At 53.7% G+C, this 18909-nt stretch overlaps 1 protein-coding gene across 4 annotated transcripts in view; it reads right to left on the bottom strand.

The window, feature by feature from the left end:
* Nucleotides 1-2114: 2114 nt before the first annotated feature.
* Nucleotides 2115-18909, bottom strand: part of MAP2K3 (mitogen-activated protein kinase kinase 3) — a 33388-nt gene continuing 16593 nt past the window's right edge. For all 4 annotated transcript variants that reach the window (XM_065031335.1, XM_065031337.1, XM_065031336.1 and 1 more), the window contains exons 2-13: nucleotides 16806-16838; nucleotides 16325-16394; nucleotides 14409-14457; nucleotides 11726-11839; nucleotides 11123-11242; nucleotides 10579-10695; nucleotides 10401-10452; nucleotides 9466-9593; nucleotides 8771-8848; nucleotides 6188-6327; nucleotides 5338-5383; nucleotides 2115-4862 (exon numbers count right to left, since the gene is read on the bottom strand). In XM_065031335.1, coding sequence (XP_064887407.1) covers nucleotides 4779-4862; nucleotides 5338-5383; nucleotides 6188-6327; nucleotides 8771-8848; nucleotides 9466-9593; nucleotides 10401-10452; nucleotides 10579-10695; nucleotides 11123-11242; nucleotides 11726-11839; nucleotides 14409-14457; nucleotides 16325-16394; nucleotides 16806-16838 — 1031 coding nt within the window. In that variant the 3' untranslated portion in view covers nucleotides 2115-4778. The remainder of the gene's footprint in view (nucleotides 4863-5337; nucleotides 5384-6187; nucleotides 6328-8770; nucleotides 8849-9465; nucleotides 9594-10400; nucleotides 10453-10578; nucleotides 10696-11122; nucleotides 11243-11725; nucleotides 11840-14408; nucleotides 14458-16324; nucleotides 16395-16805; nucleotides 16839-18909) is intronic.

Raw genomic sequence — 18909 nt, 5'->3', positions numbered from 1 at the left:
AGCCCTGGTGCAGATCTGGGGGGAATGCAGGGGCACAAGGACTGGTCCCCATGGCTCATTTCATGAAGACACACTCGCTGGGGCTGGATTTGCAAACCAGGCTGCTAGGACACACAGAAAAGGCTTGGAGATGCTTTAACCAAGCCAGTGGTGAAAACAGAGCAAAGCTTAATAACCTTATATCCAGAGATAACCAGTTAACAGGAGGAAAAAAAGAGAGGCCACCAAAGCACATGGATAACCATGATTAAACCAGAGCTTGAGTTCTCCTCACCCCAAAATAAGCCACCTACCCTTCTGCTGGAGAGAAGAGCTGGGAAACACCTTCAGCAGCTCCCCATTAGCAGCAACAACCTTCCCCCCTGCCTCATTTAATCTCTTTCCTCACTGATGGGCTGCACCAGTCCCTCCAAGTACCAGCTGAAAAGATTTTAAAGCTTCTGGCTGGGCCCAGAGAGGTTGATCCATATTCCTGAGGTGTCTCATCGGTATTCTGCAGCTTCAGCTCATTAGCACTTAGGTGCTACAAGAGCAGGAGCATTGGAAGTTTCTGGGCGAGACAGCTATTAGGGGAGAATTGAACACATCTCACACCAACTAACAGCCTGCATGAACTCTCTAATTTATACTATCGATCTAGAAGGTGCCCAGAGGCCACCTGAACCAAAAAAAACCCGCCCTAGATACAGTCTCAGCCACCTGCAGAAAAAGAAAAATTAAGCAAAATAAATAACCCGCAGCCCCAGAAAACTGGCTGCATCATCACGCCCCCTGCTAATGCTATTAGCCAGCCCTCCTCCACAAATGGATCTTCAGGAACGGTGAGAGCTCCAGCTCAGCAGCTCCTGGAGAAACCCACCAGCCCAGCAAAGGACCAATATACCAGTACAAACACCCACTGTGTACTGGAGGACACATTTGGGGGTCTGCCCCCTTAGAGAGACCATGCTCCCAAGATGTGCTGCTCAGCAAAGGGCAGGGAAAGCTGCTGACCCCTAAATTCAGCTGCCGCAGCCCTGACAGTCCCCATGTCCCCTCCCTGTGTTGGATGTGCTGAGTTTTCCCTTCTCTGCAGCGAGATCTGTGTCCTCGTCACCCGCATTTGGGCACTGCCTGTTTACACCTCATGACAGACCCACAGGTAAGTCACCGGACAGAAATAACCCCTTTTTGCCTCTATTTGAGACAAATGGGGGAAGAACCCCACCATTTCTCCTAATAATGGAACTCTGATGATGAATTTTCCCCTTCTCCTGAAGTTCTTTCCTCAGAGGCACTGATGCATTTTTAATGGGTCTTGATGTAGCTATTAAGCTGGTAATTTACACAAAGATCCCTCCAGCTCGGAGGGGGCCCTACAGCAGGCTGGGGCCCCCCAAACCGAGCAGGCTGGTGGGTTTTTCTGAGGTCCCCACTCACCCACAGCACCCCTGATGCCCCATCTCCAGGCTGAGCATCGCCACCAAGTTCCTGGAGCTTGAGGGACTCGGTGTCCCCAGACTGATCTTACCTGGTGGGGGCTGACAGGGGCAATATTTGGGGAGGGAGCCATTTCCCTTCTCCCGGTCCCATTGAAGGGGGGAAGCGAAATAACGCACACACCCCCCCGCAGCTCCGCACCCATGGGCATGATGCTCAAGTGGTTGCGGATCTCCCCGGCCACGCACCCTGAGGCGGGGCTGGAAGAAGCTCGGATCGGGGGTGCAGCAGGTTCGGGGGCATCCGGGGGGGTACAGCGGGTTAGGGGGCACCCGGGGCGGGTACAGCGGGTTGGGGGTGCGGAGGGGATGGCGAACCCCGCCCGGTCCCGGCGGCTCATCCCTGCAGGGCCGGGCGCTGCCTCCCCCTCGCGGCCGCGGGCGGGCCCTGCGACCCGGGACCCCCCCCGGGACCGGGACCTCCCGTCCTGCGTGGCCCAAGGGCTGAGCAGAGCCCGGGGTGCCCCCGGCAGCGCTCCCGGGGGGTCGGAGTGCTGCTCTGGGGGGGTCTCGGCTCGTACAAGCGCCGGATCGGGCCCAGAGTTACCCCGCGGTACGAGAACGAACACGGGTGACAGGACCCCCCACACACACCCCTTCACAGCCCCACGGGGATACTCAAACAGCAACAAGAAGCAGGTTTGAGGGTGAATTTTATTGAAAATAATGACGGGGTTTAATGGGTACAGACCGTTCTCAAAAATACAAGGCTAGAGGGGCTTCTGCTGTAAGCTAAATTCCTCACCCACCACAAGGACGAGCTGGTTGTCCCCGGGGCTGGCTTTACACCCCCCACCATGGCAGAGGGGACACGGCAGGACAGGAAAGTGTCAGATGGAGAGGGACAGGTGAGAGGCTGAAGAGGGACAGGCAGGACCCGTGTGGAGTGCAGCAGAGATGGCACAGGGAGGGGCTGTGTTTGTGTTTGCCCCTTCTGCAGATCTTACTTTATGCACAGGGTCCCAAGCCCACCCCAGAGGCATCTCCCCAGGGTTTGAAAGGGCAGATGTTCCCTTTCCCCTAATGTCAGGAATTGCTCCAGCTGAACTGCAGCCCAAAAAAGAAAAACATATATAATCGCCATTCCCCAAAGCACCAAAAAGGGTGAGACACAGGAAGGGGAAAGGGGTCAAAACAAGGAGAGAAGGGGGGAAACAAAAAAAAAGAACAAACAAAAGCTCAACATGAAAACGAGAAATAACCCAAAGTAACCAACTATGAAAAGAAAAAATAAAAAATAAAGAACAATTGTACATCTCAGCTGCAAAGCTGTGAGAGCAAGCAGGGAAAGGTGCGGGTGCCCTAGAGAGCGCCAGGTGGCTTGCAGAGCAGGACCGAGAAAGGACATGTGAAGAACAATCATTTATTTTACATGAAGAGGTGGTGTGGGGGGGTCAGGGTCAGCCCAAAGCTGAACAGCGTTTGTCCTGCTCAGCCTGGGCTGGTTCTGCCGGGGATGGGAACAGTGATAGGGGCAAAGTGCTGGCACATGGTGCCCCAGCACAGGGGCACAAAGGACCAAAACCCTTTTGCCCTGAAGCAGCTGCCCCCAGGAGCAGCTCATGAAAATAAATGCTGAGCAGCCAGTGCCACAAACCCCAAGTTGCAGGAACAGGGAGCAAAGAATTTAGGGGGACATTCTTCATTGGGTGGGAAACAATGGAAATGCACCTCAAAATCCACACCTCCAGGGCATGAATTTCGGGGGGGGGGGGGGGGGGGAAACCCCAACATTTTTAAAAGATTCAGTTAAAAAATAGATGCATTTCTTTAAAAAAAGAGTCTTAGGCCAGGGTGTCTTGGAGTGACCCCTTCCCCCATCACCCCAAACTGAGCCAGAAAAATGCTAGCCATTTCACCAAATCTGCTTGCCACGTAGACGTTCACACATTCATCGATTTAAAAATATATAATATATATATAATTGTGCACACACATACACACACACAAATATATATTAGAAAAGAAAAAAAAATCCCTCTGAAAACTCAATCTGTTTAAAAAAAAAACCCAACAAAATCCACAGCCGGTGCGTTTATCCCGTGATCACATACAGTAGAAGACAGAAATCCCTTTTGCTCCCGTAGCTCCTCGCAGAACGTTCAGGCTGGGAGAGTGAGGGAACACATCAGGTTTTCACAGTGGATTTGTTAGCAGAGAAGGATCTGCTCCTCCCTCCTCCCACACAGAAGGGCTTTAATTTATAGCAAGTTAGATTAAAACTAGGCAACATGTTACAAAGTCCATTATATATAGACATAAAATGTACAAGTGGCGGCAGCCCCCATGCGAGTCGCTGGGGTTTCGATCTCGGTTGACGCCTTGGTGGCAGCTGGGGGGGCTGAAGGCAGTTTGGGACACAAGGGGTGGGAGTCTGGCCTCCGAAACGAGCGGGTGTCACAGTGCAAGGTCTTACGTGAGCTCCACGGGTTGGGAAATGGAGCAACATCTTCTCCAAGAGCCGGGGAAGGTGGAGGTGGGGGCTGCAAAAGGCATTAAGATGCCCAGAGGGGAAGACATATCCTCTTAGCCCAGGGCTGGAGGGGAGGGAGGCAGCGTCCTGGGACCTGCTTGTCACCCCCCATGTCACCTCATGCCCGTGTGGGAAGGGAGCACTGTGCGCTGGATGGAGTCCCGTGGGTTGAAGTGTGGGTTGCAGCTTGCATCAAGGTGGGCTCATCAAAAAATGCTTTTTTTTTCCACCCCCCGAAAGGAGCAGCACATGGATTGAGGGAGGGGGACGCCTGGTCCAGTGCTGCCTCGAAGGGTCATTAAGATGTGGAGCCAGGCATTAAAACAGCCACTGGTGTGAGCAGTGGGATGCCAAAGATGTGTAGGCTCCTGGGGGCAGGGAACCAGGCACAAAGGGAAGGCAAGACCAGACTCTGGGAAGGGGCTTTGGGCAGGCAGGGCAGGACACAAGCACAGCAGCGCTTTTTTCCTCTCTGCCTTCCCCAGGCAGCAAAGAAACAGACTCCCTGCGCTGTGCATGGGGCTGCGGGGGAAAGGAGATGCCCTCGGGCAGCTTCTGCCCTGGCCCCACTCAGACCCCACGGACACCGTCCTCTCTCTGGATGGGACACGTTGGCCTCCGTCTCCGTGGCTTAGTTGGGAAAGTGTCGGCTTCAAAAGGCTCATCCTGGGGGATTTCATTTTCAGGGCAAAGAGAAAAGAGACTGCGAGGCCAGATGGGGCCGGAGATGCCCACGGTTTGTGCAAACCACCACTAACTCAAGTCCTCATTCGCTCTTCTGCGCGGGAGCCAGGATGGAGGGGCTGCACGAGGCCGTGAGGTCAGAGTTAGGAGTCGTCCCCGAGGATCTCTGTCACGAAGGAGGCCATGTCAGTCTCTTTGGTGTCATGCAAGGTAAAGAACGGGTGTTCCTGCCAATAAGAACCAAGATGACATCAGCTCACACCCAGGGACAGACAAACCCAAGAGCAGGTCCCGGGGGATGTCCGGCAGCTGGGAAGGTGCTGGGGGAGAGGTGACACCAGCCTCCTCCCCAGGTTCCCACAGACACCACCCTTTAGCTTAAACTAACACCTCCAGGTTTGGTGTTTCTAGACTCAACCCCACCAGAGCTGCCCACCTTGGCAGCTGCACTATCATCATTTGAACTGTAAACTCACCAAGAGCAGATAAGGACAGAGGGAAAAAACACCTAGAAACCCTGACCTTACCACCCATGAACTAAACACACCCTTCCACCTTAGACATGCTACACCCATCCCGCTCCATGCCTGAAAAAATAAATCACCCACAAGCCCTGTTGTCCCATTGCCCCAGGACCTGCTGGACCATTCGACTTTCAAAATGCATTGTGATAAAGACCAGAAGAAACAGCTCCACGCTTACCATAAGTTCTAAATAGTTCATTCTCTCGGCAGGGTTCTTCCTTAAGCTAGAAGACAAAAATAAAACACAGAAGAGAAAGGCTGTAGGATCTTTTTCTTTCGCTGTGTGTGGTCTGTCACAGGGGATTCTCCCCTCCCAACCAACAGGACACCCTTCTTATGGGCAGCACCCATTCCTCTCCCTCCTTGGCTGAGCAGGTTTGAACCACCAGCGAAGCGGCCAGGCAGGTAACCGGGAAAGGCCAACTCAGAGTGTTTTGCCACCAAAAGAACAAGCCAAGCAGCTCGCTGCAGTCTGCCCCGTACAGCCCCGCTTGTCCGCACAGACCAGAACAAACCAGGGAAAGAAAGGAGATGGTTTCCCACCCCCCCATAGGGTGAGCAGACCACAAGGCTTGTTTGAGCCTTGTCTTAATGGGTCAGCCTGTTCTGGCAGCTCCAAGCAGCACCTGGGGAGCAGAGGGACACCCCAAGAGAAGCAGCTATCATATGGAGTACCCACAAAACCACAAATCAGCTTTCACCCAGAGGCACCTAGACGCTGCCAGGGGTTTGTTCTCGTTTCATTGCTGCTCTGCCAGAAACCACCAAAATTTCAGCAGCAGCAACGGCAAAAGGGGAAGAGAAACCTCAGCACCTTCTACCCAGCCTGTGTGAGTCAGGATGAAAGCAAAACCAGTTTGGGCAGCGCTTCCTGCCATGGCCGAGCACCAGCCTCAGTACGGTGAAGTGGGGAGAAACGTGCTCAAAAGGATGACAAACCCAGCCCCAGGCTTTGCTCCAAGCCCTGCGGATCAGGGCTCCTCTTCAGCCAGGCTGGGAGAAGCCACCGGTCCCCGATGGAGACTCACCACTGCGCTGTGAAGTCCACAAACTCCTTGGAGAAGCGATCGGCGGGCAGCTGGGGCGAGGGCTCCTCCACCACTTGCTTGAGCTGTTGGAAGGGCGTCCCCCAGGACTCGTACGGGAAGCGAAGAATGGCCAGTTCGATCTGGGGATGGAGACAGGACTACATGAGACATCGTGACGAGCGCGACCCCACGCAGCCCGACTACCTCGGCCTCTGCAGCCAGCTCACATTCAGAATGAAAACCCTCTTTCCTTACAAACCGTTTTCAATTTGGGTCACATAGCTTCTTTTTATTTTTAATACAAAGACCCAGAGGCCAAAAATACTTCCTTTTGAGGTTGGTTCAGCATATTAATGCATTTACAGGAAGCCACCAAAGATATGTAAAATTGGATTATTTAAAAAGATAATAACAGCACACTATTTCTGCACTGGTTTCCAAAGTGCTTTGCTCTCCATGAGCCAGCCTGTGGGCTTCAGGCTAGTACTGTATGACCTAGACACACAAAAATCCACAGACCCAAGAAAAAACAGGTGCTAGAACACCACTGAAGAAGATCTTTGCCAAGCCACTTCCATTACTGGGTCCTTCCTGCAAGTCACCTCTGCTCCATCACCCATTCAAGCTGGAAAAATCCCATCACAGCTCTTGGGCACGCTCCTCATTGAATCATTTTGGTTGGAAGAGACCCTAAAGATCAATGAGTCCAAACATTAACCCAGCACTGTCACTAAACCATGTCACTAAGAACCTCATTTATATGTCTTTAAAACCCCTCCAGGGATGCCAAGGGCCAGGTCCCATCTCCAGATGAGCAGCAGGACCTCCAAGACCTGCCTGGCAGGGTGGGATGGGATGAGAAACCTGAAAGGACACGGGGTAGAGGCAGCTGCCCCAATCATGTTGGGCTCAGGTTCAGGGAGCTCAGCTCCTGCTGCTGGAAAACAGAATGAAACCACCAGCCCAGAAATGCCTGGATTAGCCCTGCAAACTCGATGGCCCTAAAACCAGCTGGTATGAAATCAAACTCCTTCAGAAATGAAAAACAAACAAACAAAAAGAACAGTAAGGCAGCCCAGGAGGAAGACATTATAGGGAATCGGACAGGTTGTGGCTCCATTCTGCTGCAGGCTGGCAGGCTCTCAGCAAGGTCCTCTCTCCCATCCAGCTTTGGAAAGGTTCGAGATTTCGTCATTCAGGCAATCTCCCATCCCACAGCTTCCTGCACCTTGGGAGGAAAGCTGAACTGATTACATTTCCAGCCAGCTCTGCTCTGCACTGGCACAGGGACACCGAGGAAAGGGGCTCGGATTCGGCACTGCGGACAAAACCGGCAAGCAAAGAGGTGATATTTGCTAAGAGATCTGTGCAGGGATGCAGCGCCTAAACCAGAAGTCACAGCTAACAGGGTGCAGGAAAAATTCCTGAAAATAATCATGAGATAGTCTCCTGGAAAGCGAGAACCGCATTTCCAAGCGGCATCTCCTTGGAGCCAACCGCTGGGATTTCCTTTGTCCTCTGGCACCAGAAGATTTCAGCTGCTTTCTGCAAGATCCTTTTCTTGCAGGAGGTAGATAAACCATCCTGAGCAGCTGCAATTTTGGAAACAAAATTATTTCCCCTTCCTGTTGGCTGCTCTGAGCTACCCTGCAGGCAGGACTTGCTGAAAACCTCACACAGCAGCAGGATAGGTGAACTCACCTCGATCCTCCTGCAAGGTTTTGCTAACATGGGAGGGGTTGCATACAAGGCTGTGACCCAGCTGCAGCAAACCATGCTCCACTGACTCCAGAACTGCAGAGCAATTAAAAGCCAGACTCTTGGATGCCCAACTAAGCCTATTGTCATCCAGGTACTGTCCCCCAGGAGTTTGCCATCCACATCAAAATAGTTCAGAGCCAACTGGAGCTATTTGAAGATAGAATTGTACGACAGAAGTGCTCTGTGCAACAAAGTGGAGGGGTACAAGGGAACCGTGTGGTGATCACAAAATAGTTTGGGTTGAAAGGGACTTTCAAAGCTCATCCAGTCCAACCCCCCGCCATGAGCAGGGACATCTTCACCAGCTCAGGTTGCTCAGAGCCCCGTCCAGCCTGGCCTGGGATGTCTCCAGGGATGGTTCATCCACCACCTCTCTGGGGAACCTGGGCCAGGCTCTCACCACCCTCAGTGTCAAAAATTTCTTCCTCATGTCATGATACATAAAAAGCCTGTATGTATCTCCCAGGATCCAGCAGGAACATGCAAGAAGGGAGAAAAGAGAAGGGGCAGGAGATCTCCTGGCAAGCCTGTCAGCCAACTTGGCAAGAGCCGCAGCAGCGGTAGCAACACCGGCTGCACATCCAGGCTCACCGTGACCTGTCCCGGGGTGAGGTGCCCCTGTGTGCACAGGACAGCACCACCGCCCTGTCGCTCTGGGTAATTTATCTCAAGCCTCGAGCTCTCACACCCAGAATCCAGCCCGGTTTGCTGGGCAGCCACCCAGGGGTGAAGCCACCAGCTGCCACTGCTCACGGCAGGGTCAGAGCACCACACAGACCCCATCCCAACCCCAGGACTGCAAGCCCCATCTCTCAGCATTACCATTGTGATCCCCAGACTCCAGACGTCTGACTTCACGTTGTAGCCCTTCTGGTTCAGCTCAGGGTTTATTCTTTCCGGCTATAACAAAAAAACAAAAGGTATTACAGTTCTATTTCATTTTCTCAGTGCAAAACCCACAGAACAAACCTCTGGCTCCAAAACCTAGGTTGGGCAGATTCCCCGGCTCACGTCCCCATGGAGGTAGAGTCCGAGGTTAAATCTAGCACCGATTAAAGCCACGTCTTGCTCCATACAACCTACAAAAACTCTCCCATCCACCTCCTGAGGGAGACCTGTACTATCCCTGCAGCATCATCCCTGCTCCAGCAGCAAGAACTACCCACACAGATGCCATGGATTGCAAGGGGAAATTCATACTGATCTGAGGATGAAACGAAATGATTCTGCCAAGAAAAGCCTCAGCTCCAACAAGGAGCAGTCCTTCCAACCAGCACACCAGGCCAGTCTTTTACCCTGCTGTGAATGGAAGGTGGCAGAGGAAGAGTCTGCTGCAGGATTAACGCGCACAGCAGAGCTTAAAGGGAGCGTAATCCCATCCTTGGGGGACTCTGCTGAGTCAGGAAGCCTAGAGCACTCTGAACTGGTTTCTGTCTCAGGACAGAGGTAAACCAAGACCGATTTCTAAGCAGCAGCCTTCTTGAGTCAAGGCTGAAGGCTGCCGGCCCCACACTCACAGCCATGTATGGTTTGCAGCCAGCATCCATAGTCTTCGCAACCGAGTCCACCAAGTAGCCGCTTATTCCAAAGTCACACATTTTCACATGTCCCTCCTTGTTGATCAGCACATTGGAAGGTTTCACATCTAAGAGAGAAAACACAAGAGCAGATTAGGCTTTTGCAGGGGTGTCACAGAGCCTGAGACAAGATGGGAAGCTCCGCACCGAGCTGGCAGAGGACCAGGCAGGACCCAACACAAGAGAAGGGAGACACAACCCCACCGCTCTCTTATTTCAATAAAACTCGTTGACAGGTAAAACTATAAACCATGCTCTCCAGACAGAGCAGGACTCCTCTCTAACAAGGCAGGTCAAAAGGTTGAAATAAAAGTAGTTAATGCCCAGGTCCTCAGGAGAGATTCATATGCCCAGACGACTCTTAAAGTTTTCCACTACCAAGTTCTCAGGACACCTTGTCTCATGCTCATCATGATCTGTCCACAGCTACACAAGGAACTACATCAGGATGAAGAACAGAACCCAAGTGTCACAATTCCCATCAGTGATTTGTAAGGTATCCTTCAGCCCTCACCTTGCTAGAACTACCCAGCCAGGAAGGTTTGGGGATTCCGTCCCCAAGAGCTGCGTTCAAGGTACCTCTGTACTCAGAGAGAGACAGAGATGCCCATAAAAATGCAGGTAGTGAGGAATTCAGTTACTGTATTCGACCCTTCATCTGGAAAGGAAGATGGGAACAACATCATGCAAGCAGATGCATGAAGGATACATCTCAGGAACAGGCCTTGGGCATCTAGATCTGTCCACCACGGTCCCAAGTACCACTGGATCCCACCCCAGAAGGGCACAACATGCACCTCCCAGGCAGGAGTCCTCACATAACTTATTTCAAGGACACCTCCAGCCACATCATGCTGATCCCACCCAGCACATACCTCTGTGGATCACGGACAGTTTACTGTGCAGATGCTCCAGAGCTCGTACAATCTGGGGACAGAGCGAAAGGGTACCTGTTAGTCACACACCATCCATTTCCACATGCTGCAGGCCTCAGAGACCTCCAAATGGCTCAGGGGATGGACAAAACCAAGTAAGAATCCAAGAGGCACTCACAGACACGGCCATTTTCCCCAAAATGTCTTCAGGGATGGTTTTCTTCTTCTCCAGTACTTTCTTGTAGAATTTATCTAGGGACGTGTCCATGAGCTCCATACAGATCCACACATCGCCCTGTGGATGGAGAGAAAGCAGTTGAGAAGGAATTCCCTGGAAATCCCTGAGAGCTGAAGGGAATGGTGGGGACAGATGGACAAAGGGACACACGGGGCAGGTCAAGGTCCCTGCCACGCAGCCACTATTGGCCGCACCACCGGCACATGGGCAGAGACGTCCAGGTACCACCAAAACTACCTGCGATGGTCTATCCCAAAGTCAGTTTGGGCCACGGACAATGCGCTTGGGCATCTGCCATGGAAGTGAGGGATGGGACCTGCTCAACGCTGCCTGAAGGAGGCCAGCCTTTAAGTCATGGCAGCATCTCCAACAGCCCAGCCGGGCTGACGAAAGCAGAGGTGGTTTGGGACAGCTTGATGCCTTCAGAGCAATCGCACAGGCCACAGGTGCCACACAGCCCACCAGCCATCCAGCGGCTCAGTACCTCGCGGAAGAGGGCTCCGTAGAAGGTGACTGTGTAGAAGCAGTCAACGGTCCTCATGGAGATATCCAAGTCCATCAATAACCTCTTCTGCTCCTGCGTGTTCACAGTCGCTCGAATCCTCTGAGACAAATATGAAAGAAAAAAGGTTTGGTGTAGGTGGGACAATACAACTATCCCTTGAGCTGTCTCAGAGGACCTGTGGTTCTGAGGCCAGGGCAAGCATTTTGGGCTTAATTTGCAGCCAGTAGCACCCCAGAAGATGCCCAGATTCCATCTTCCAGATGGAAGATAAACCCTTGACAACCTCCGCAGCCAATGCAGGATCAGGCCAGCAGCCTGGACAGACTCTGACATCCAAACCTCACACCACCTACCTGCAGGCACCAACCCAGCTTTCAGAACCTGCTCGACAACCCCACAGTGTCCAGCTTGTATCAGCACAGATCCCCCAACAGCCAAACCCCACCAGGGACAGCAGAGGCTGCAAAATCGGAACAAGACTGTCCCCGTTTTGCTGTGACTGGTGGGGTTCCACAGAGTCTCTCCGCTCCCTTGGAGCTGCACATCCCAACCTCCCTCCCGCTCAGCACCAGCTCTCCTCACCTTCACGGCCATGATGGTGCCGCTCTGCGCGTGCCGGACCTTCTCCACCACGCCATAAGCCCCGCGGCCCAGCTCCGAAATTGCCACCAGGTCATCGGCTTCCACCTCAAAGTTCTTTAGGGAGAGAGACAAAAAAAAAAACCCAATCAGACACAAGCACACTTTTCAGCAAGGGCATCAGCAGAGGTCCAGTGCTTGCAGCTCGTTCATGCAGAGCATTTCCAAACAATCATAGAATCATGGAACAATCTGGTTTGGAAGGAACATTCAAAGCTCCCCCAGTGCCACCCCTGCCACGAGCAGGGACATCTTCACCAGCTCTGGTTGCTCAGAGCCCTGTAACCTGGCCTGGGATGTCTCCAGGGATGGGGAATCCACCACCTATCTGAGCAACCTGGGACAGTGTTTCACAACCCCCAGCATCAACAATTTCTTCCTCATATCTATCCTGAATCTATCAGAACAGGCCCTGTTAAAAAGGAAGGAGTTCATGGGAGTGCAACTAAATCTCACTTCAAATTGGGAAAAGACCCATCACCAGTGCTCAGCCAGCGAGCGCCCCATGCAGCGGGGAGCCCGTGAGCTCCTGCACAGCCCACAAACAAGTTTCCCTAAAGACGCCTTACCCTGTAATTGCCAGTGCTGCTGGGCAGGGCACAAACCTAGTGAGACATGGGCTATTTTTGGATGCTGCGTTCATCGCTCCTAATAAGTCACAGGCCTTCTTTAGCCAGGCTTTATCCAGCCTCCAGTTTTCCTCCGGTCTCAGGGAACAAAAAAATAATATAATACCAGGATGCCAAATCACCCCAGTAGCCACAAAGGCAGCGAGGGTGGGAAACACCGGATAGCGTGTGCATGCGAGCTATGCCCAGAGCAGAGAGGAAACAGCTTTTGGTGTTAAGAAGCCAAGCTGGGAGATGTGGCTGCCGGGCTCCTGGCCAGCAACCTCCCCTCGGCACTGGCCACGGTGCAGCCAGCAGGCACCAGCTCCGCTGGACCTTCCTGCCAGCCCCGGCTCCGTTTATCTGAGCCAGATGTGGCTGGCAGGCGGCCGAGGCGGGAGCAAGGGAGGTCGGAGCCTGAGCTCAGCGCTGAGCTATGCGCTGCCGGCACAGGAAGGTGCCGGCCCTTTCCTGGGCAGGACAGGACGGTGGGTGCAGAGACGGGAGCAGGGCTGGGGGGACATGTCCAACCCCCCGCCCTGGGCAGCTCCAGAGGAGCAGTGCAGGCTCCTTCAGGGGCCTCCAGGAAGGATCTGCTGGTGCTTTTCAAGACACATGTTCTGCAGTTGTCTCAGGTTATTACACTATTTTTTTTTCTTTCCTGGCATCTACCCTAAGGCTTCCCCAGGAGCTGGCAGTTTCCAGCATGCTCCAGGAACCAGCATAGCCCTGCCCAGCAACGAGATGTGATGCTGGTGCTCCCCTCCAGCACTGCTCACCCTGGGGGTACTGAGCTAGTGGGGACACAGGGCATCACCTGCACAGATCGGATGGACCCAAGGTCACCATCCATCCCCATGGCCCAAAGCCAGCCTTCTGCCCAAGCCCTCTTCCTCCATCCCACATCGCAGCGCTCCAAAAACACCTGGATCAGACCCCTCCTACAAACACCGGTGCAGGGAGAGCAGGGGAAGAAGCGAGTCTAGAGAGCTCTCCCCAAGCTACAGCACTCTCCCATTGCACATGCCATGCCCTGGCTGTTACACACAGCATCTCTCTCCGAGCTATTAATACACACAACACAATGGCCAGAAAACGACTCAGGCATCAGGGTTATTCTCTGGACCCAGCCAAAGCTTCCTCCCCTCTCCTGTCTGTCCCCTAACCCTAAAGCCTTGCACCAAGGTGCCCAGATCCCGCCCGTCAAGCCACCTCCCAGCCTGGAAGGTAAGCATCTTGACATAGGGCTGATCCAATGCACTGCACTGTATTTTTAGCTCCCTTACAAACAGCCTTATGCAGCCCCAGGAGAGCCCGTAACGAGAGAATGAAATAAAAGAGACAGTGGCTATTTCTAGCAGTGTTTTTCATCAGGTCACTAGGAAAGGCTTTGGAGAGCCTGAGAGCTTCATGCCCAGCCTTCTCCTGGGCCACAGGCAGTGACACAGCCCTGTGGGTCAGCACGACAAAGGGACTTTGTCTGGAGCAGCCGGAGAGCACAGTGAGGCCACGCTGATTTAAGGTGAATGGGCTGGGTCTGGGCATTCAGACCGAGGTGGCGAGTGGGGCCACTGTGATCTCCCACTAGGGACAAAACTGCCCACCCAGCCTTTGATGCCACCCATCTTGCAGGGAGGGTGACATGTTCAGCTCCCCACCAGTCACTGCTCTAAATACACACAGGGGAAAGGTGAGATGTCTCATCCCTGCAAAGATGCAGCCCATGAGGCCGCACCAGGACGGCACTGTTCTTCTGATGGGGCGCTCTGAAACGTCAAGAGATGCCCCATCCCTGGGGATATCCCAGCCCAGGCTGGACGGGGCTCTGAGCAACCTGATCTGGGTGAAGATGTCCCTGCTCATGGCAGGGGTGGGCCTGGATGAGTTCTTAGGGTCCCTTCCAACCCAAACTATTCTATGATTTGATGGCAGGTTGTCAGGCATGATCCACAGAACCCTCCATAAGAGGGGCATGCAAAATCGGAAGCAAGCAAACAAGAAACCACATTGACACATACTTTATCTCCAATGGTAATGAACGCCCTGGAGTCCAAGTTCCTCGGGGGCCTGCAAGAAAAAGAGAAAGAGTCAGGAGAAAATCCAGCCTTACCACCCATCTTGGCCAGAGCCAGGTTTCACATTCCTTCGAGCACTTTCAGCCGCCACCTTCCACCATACCTTGCTGTTGTGGGTTCAAACCAACCCCCTCCAAACGCTCACAAATGCTTTAATTGTCCCAGTAACACCCCAGCCCACACCCACGAGGCACTCGCTGTATCCAGCTAGTGAAAATCCCCAAGAGCCAGCGAGGCGAGACATGCATCAACCCAACCAGCTACAAAACCATCCCCACTCAGGAGACAAGCCTGAGGAACCGAGACCGGTGGGATGAGACGCTTCTGCAGCAGAGCGGCTCAGCTGTCATGTTTTGACAGGCAGGTGTTGTAAGAGGATGGCCACGTAGCCCGAAACGCACGCCGAGGGAACAACAGGTAATTCCTCACCCGTGAGTCATTTGTGTACACTCGCGGGCCCGTTTCAGGCAGCGCAGGCAGCACGGCAGCGGCACGCTTTGCACAACGCCGCGCAGGCGAAAGTCTTCCTTTATGGCTTGTCTTTTCCCTCATCGCTGCCCACTTCCCATTACGGGCAGCAGGGTACTTTTAGAGCCACCATGAGCTTTTTGGCCCTCGTGCCTCGCTTCCCTGCTCTCCCCAGCCCCTGGGACCTTCCAAGAACGGAGGTTGCCCAACTGGTTCGGCTTCTCAGTTCCCATCATACAAATACAACCACCTCCGGCTTCAAGGAAGTACATCAGGCTTGCAGCAAAACCTTGCACTGTGCAAATATTTGTGCTGTGCCTTGAAAAGTGTGGAGCAAAGGAGCTGCGGAGAGCTGGCACCAGCTTTACAGGAGCACTCCGGGCATGCGAGTGCTCCACAAACTCTGGCGCGACGCCTTCTCCAGGGGAAATTCAAACATGGAGAGGAGCACAGACAGATGCAGCCATGGGGGAAAGGAGGCGGCTGCTGTGCGCAGGGCTCGGTGTGTGCACACACAGCTGCACAGTATTAATGGGGGACTTCCCCTGGCTCCCCCTCCGGTAGATCTGCCCTATCTATCTGGGGTTTTAGGTAACCATATTTCCCCTTCAGGGATTTTACTGCTTTCCCAGAGCTGAGAGGGTCTTTCAAAAGGGTTTCTAGAGCAAACAAGGCTCAGCAATAGAGATGCAGCCCAAGGTGTTTTGGAACAGCACCATGGAAGTGAAATTTAAGCCATGTGGTCTTTGTCAAACAAGTGACACTACCCTGGGCTCTCCTCCCCCCCAGCACAACAAGCATCAGGGGCATGAAACAAGCAGGGCAGAGAGAAATTCCAGTGCCCTGAGATACTGCTGGGCACCAGCTCCTGACACCGAGCAGCACAACACCACAAGGCGTCCATGTCCTTCTTGCACCGAGGCGAGGAACTGCAAACAACTTGAACTGGTGCACAGGTCCGGGGACAGACATCCTGCCATGCAGAGCATCCCCCAACCCTCACCCCCCTCCTCCTGCCATGGTCCCGCTGCCATCACCCCTTTCCCTGCACTAAAAACCTCTCCTCCTCCTTCCCTTGGGCACATTTGCTCTCTCCACCTTGTCTTTGCCGTTTGACATTAGCACAGGCATAAGCAGAGCGAAGAGAATCCCCCAGCACTCTCCCAGCCTTTACCTTTCATCCGTTTCAAATCAAACAGGCACTACACAGAGAGACACAGGCTGTGTTTGTGTGTGCATGCACATGTGTGTGTAATTCCCTCTCATCATTTGCAAGACAGAGCTAAAGAGAAAAAATTAACTATCCTGATTTTGTAAAGTCTACACAGACCATTTCCCTGGATCCAGCTCCAGAGAACCGCCGGCTGGCTTTAAACAGCAGAGACACTTACGTTGTGTTGGCAACAGGCTGTTTGATAGGGACACATGTTATCCTCAGTTCCCGTTTCTTCTTGCTTTTCACTGGAAGAGAAGATGCACACGTGAGCAATTGGCATTTTTACTTCTCTTCCTTCAAGCATCCTCTTGCCTCCAGCCACTAGGCAAGGCCCGGATCCCCACGCTGTGCAGCTACAACAAGATGACAAGAGGGTCACAGTGTTCACACCCATTTGCCCAAAATTCCAGGCAAGAGCCAGAAGCACAGGTAGGTCTCAACGGCCCTGCTGGGCACTTGCCTGCAGAAATACCCAGGGGTGCATTGACAGAGACCATTTTCCAAGTCTCGCAGCCAAGCACCACCTTGCAGTGCTCTCAGACACCCCAAACGTACTCTTTACCCTTCATGGCCATTAACAGCACCCTCTCTTTGGGAATTTTAATTGCTTATGTTCAGGATATGGGTCAAAGCTGCAACTTCTGCCTGGTGCTTACCCGGTTTGTGCGGCTCCAAGGATCCTTTGGAATCTGAAAGAAAGAAAGGAGACAGAGGCTGAGCCTTCATCCTCCAGACCCATCGGGTACCAGCCTGCATCTCTTGTGGACCCTCACACAGCCCAAGGCGAGCAACCCTGGCTGTGCTGCAGGCACAGGGAGGCAGCAGGGCTGCCAGAGCCAAGCCCAGCAAAGCCTGGCCTTATCCCCGTTTCTCCAGCCACAAGAGGTCCCCATGCCATTAGAGATGCTCCCAAAAATGCTCCCTGTCAGGTTCCTCCTTGCCCCACAGCCCCCCAGCACAGAGGGTGAGGACCACCAAATCTCAAGCAAAACCAAGGGGTCAGTCCCAGCAGGAGAGGGGACACCCCACACCCAACAACGGGAAACCAGGGCAAAGACAGACATGAGTTTTTGACTACAAGAGACAGTAGTGAGTGAACTGGCCACAAAACAGGTTTGCAGAGGCTGAGACCCCACTAGACAAGGCAGGACCCCCTGTCAGGAGTGACTGGTGAGAGGATGCTCTTTCCGCTCCTCCCCAGCTCCAAACGGCACTGAGAGAACAAACCCCATCACCGCAGAGGGAATCGGGGTTCAGGCAGGCCCAGGGCTGGCCAAACACTGGCAGATGACACTACAGGGACAAGGGACAACGAACACAGGGAGCCAGCAGGCAGGAATGGGCAGAGGAGACCTGCACAGGGCTGAGAATCAGCTCCCCGCAGTGCTGCGTGCCCCAGGCTGTGCACCAAAGCCCCAGATGTTCCTCCATCAGAAACAGCTCACCCACCTACCCCAGACCATGCAGGGCTGGGACAGGGGCTAAAGTGACACAGCTGAGAGCATTAAAGTCCTGAACCTCCCCAGAGAGACAAGGGGACAGCTGCACTTTGCAGCTAAAGATGCTTTTGGCCACACAGACCTGGGAAAGAGATTAAAAAGCACCAACAGCGAGATGTGCTCTGGGCACCGGGCTGGGAGCAGGTGGCTCGGTGTGGCCTTGGACAGCCCTTGGAAACGGCTCTGACCCACCTGGCTCCTGGGAACAGGCACAGGGACAAAGTCCAGCACTCTGAACGCTGCCGGGAAAGGGAGTGGAGAGGCGAGGAGCCGGGATTTCAGCTGGAGATGCAGCACATGAGAGCTCCCGCAGCAGCGAGACAGACGGACAATACAGGCACAGCTGTTTGCAGGACAGACAGACCCCATCCTTCCCTTACCAGCCCCAGGTGTCTCAGCTAAGACAGGTGCCTGAAATGCACTTTTCCAGTCCCATCGTCCTCCAAACACAAACCTTGCTGAGGCTGCAGGGGAAAGCTGGTCTGCAACATACCGCAACGGTCCCAACGGCGGGACCAGCAGCATCCCTGCTGAGGGGATCGGCACCGATCAGTCCGTGTCCCCACCTTATCTGCCACCTTTCCCCAAGGTCTGGTACCAGCACAATTCCCATGAGCTATGGGAGTAATGGGAACTTCCAGCTTGGCAAAACCTGCCAGCGAGCTGTTCCACCCCAAACCGATCCTGCTTGGCTTGGAAACCATCTCTGGAGGCCTGACCATGTCACAGTGATCACAGCTTCCCACTCGTGAGCCTGCAAAGTTTCCCCTCCTCATCACCCACCCAGCAGAGCTGGAAGGGGGAGCTCTCAACGCCCTAGCACACCCACTGACGACACTTTGCAAAAGATGAGCGACGACAGGAGCAAACGCAAAAGGGAGCCAAATGAAAGATGCCATCCACATATTCAGAAATGCCATCCCTTCCCACACTCAGCCTCTCGCTACTCAGGACGGGGGGCTGACCATGGAGCCTAAAAAATGGGGTTCACAGCATCCCTCTGCACCCAGGAAGGTCGGGAGCTCCCTGTGGGCACGTGTCCCATCCCATCCAGGGGGATGGATTTAGCTTGCTGCTGGCTGGGGCCTGGCACTGAGTATCTCTATCCATGACCTGCTCCGAAAGGCAAACAGCATTTGCACGCAGCCGCCCCACAGGCAGCCACCAACCAGACCTTCACACAAAGCCCTGAAATGCCCCCCATCCTGGCTGCTATTTTGCTTAATCTGTTTGCTCTCCCTCTCCCCAATTGCCATAGTAA

This window comes from Columba livia, chromosome 15, assembly GCF_036013475.1.
Source record: "Columba livia isolate bColLiv1 breed racing homer chromosome 15, bColLiv1.pat.W.v2, whole genome shotgun sequence".
NCBI lineage: Eukaryota > Metazoa > Chordata > Aves > Columbiformes > Columbidae > Columba > Columba livia.
Note: the sequence above shows the minus strand (reverse complement) of the source record. Positions and strands in the feature narration are given on the sequence as shown.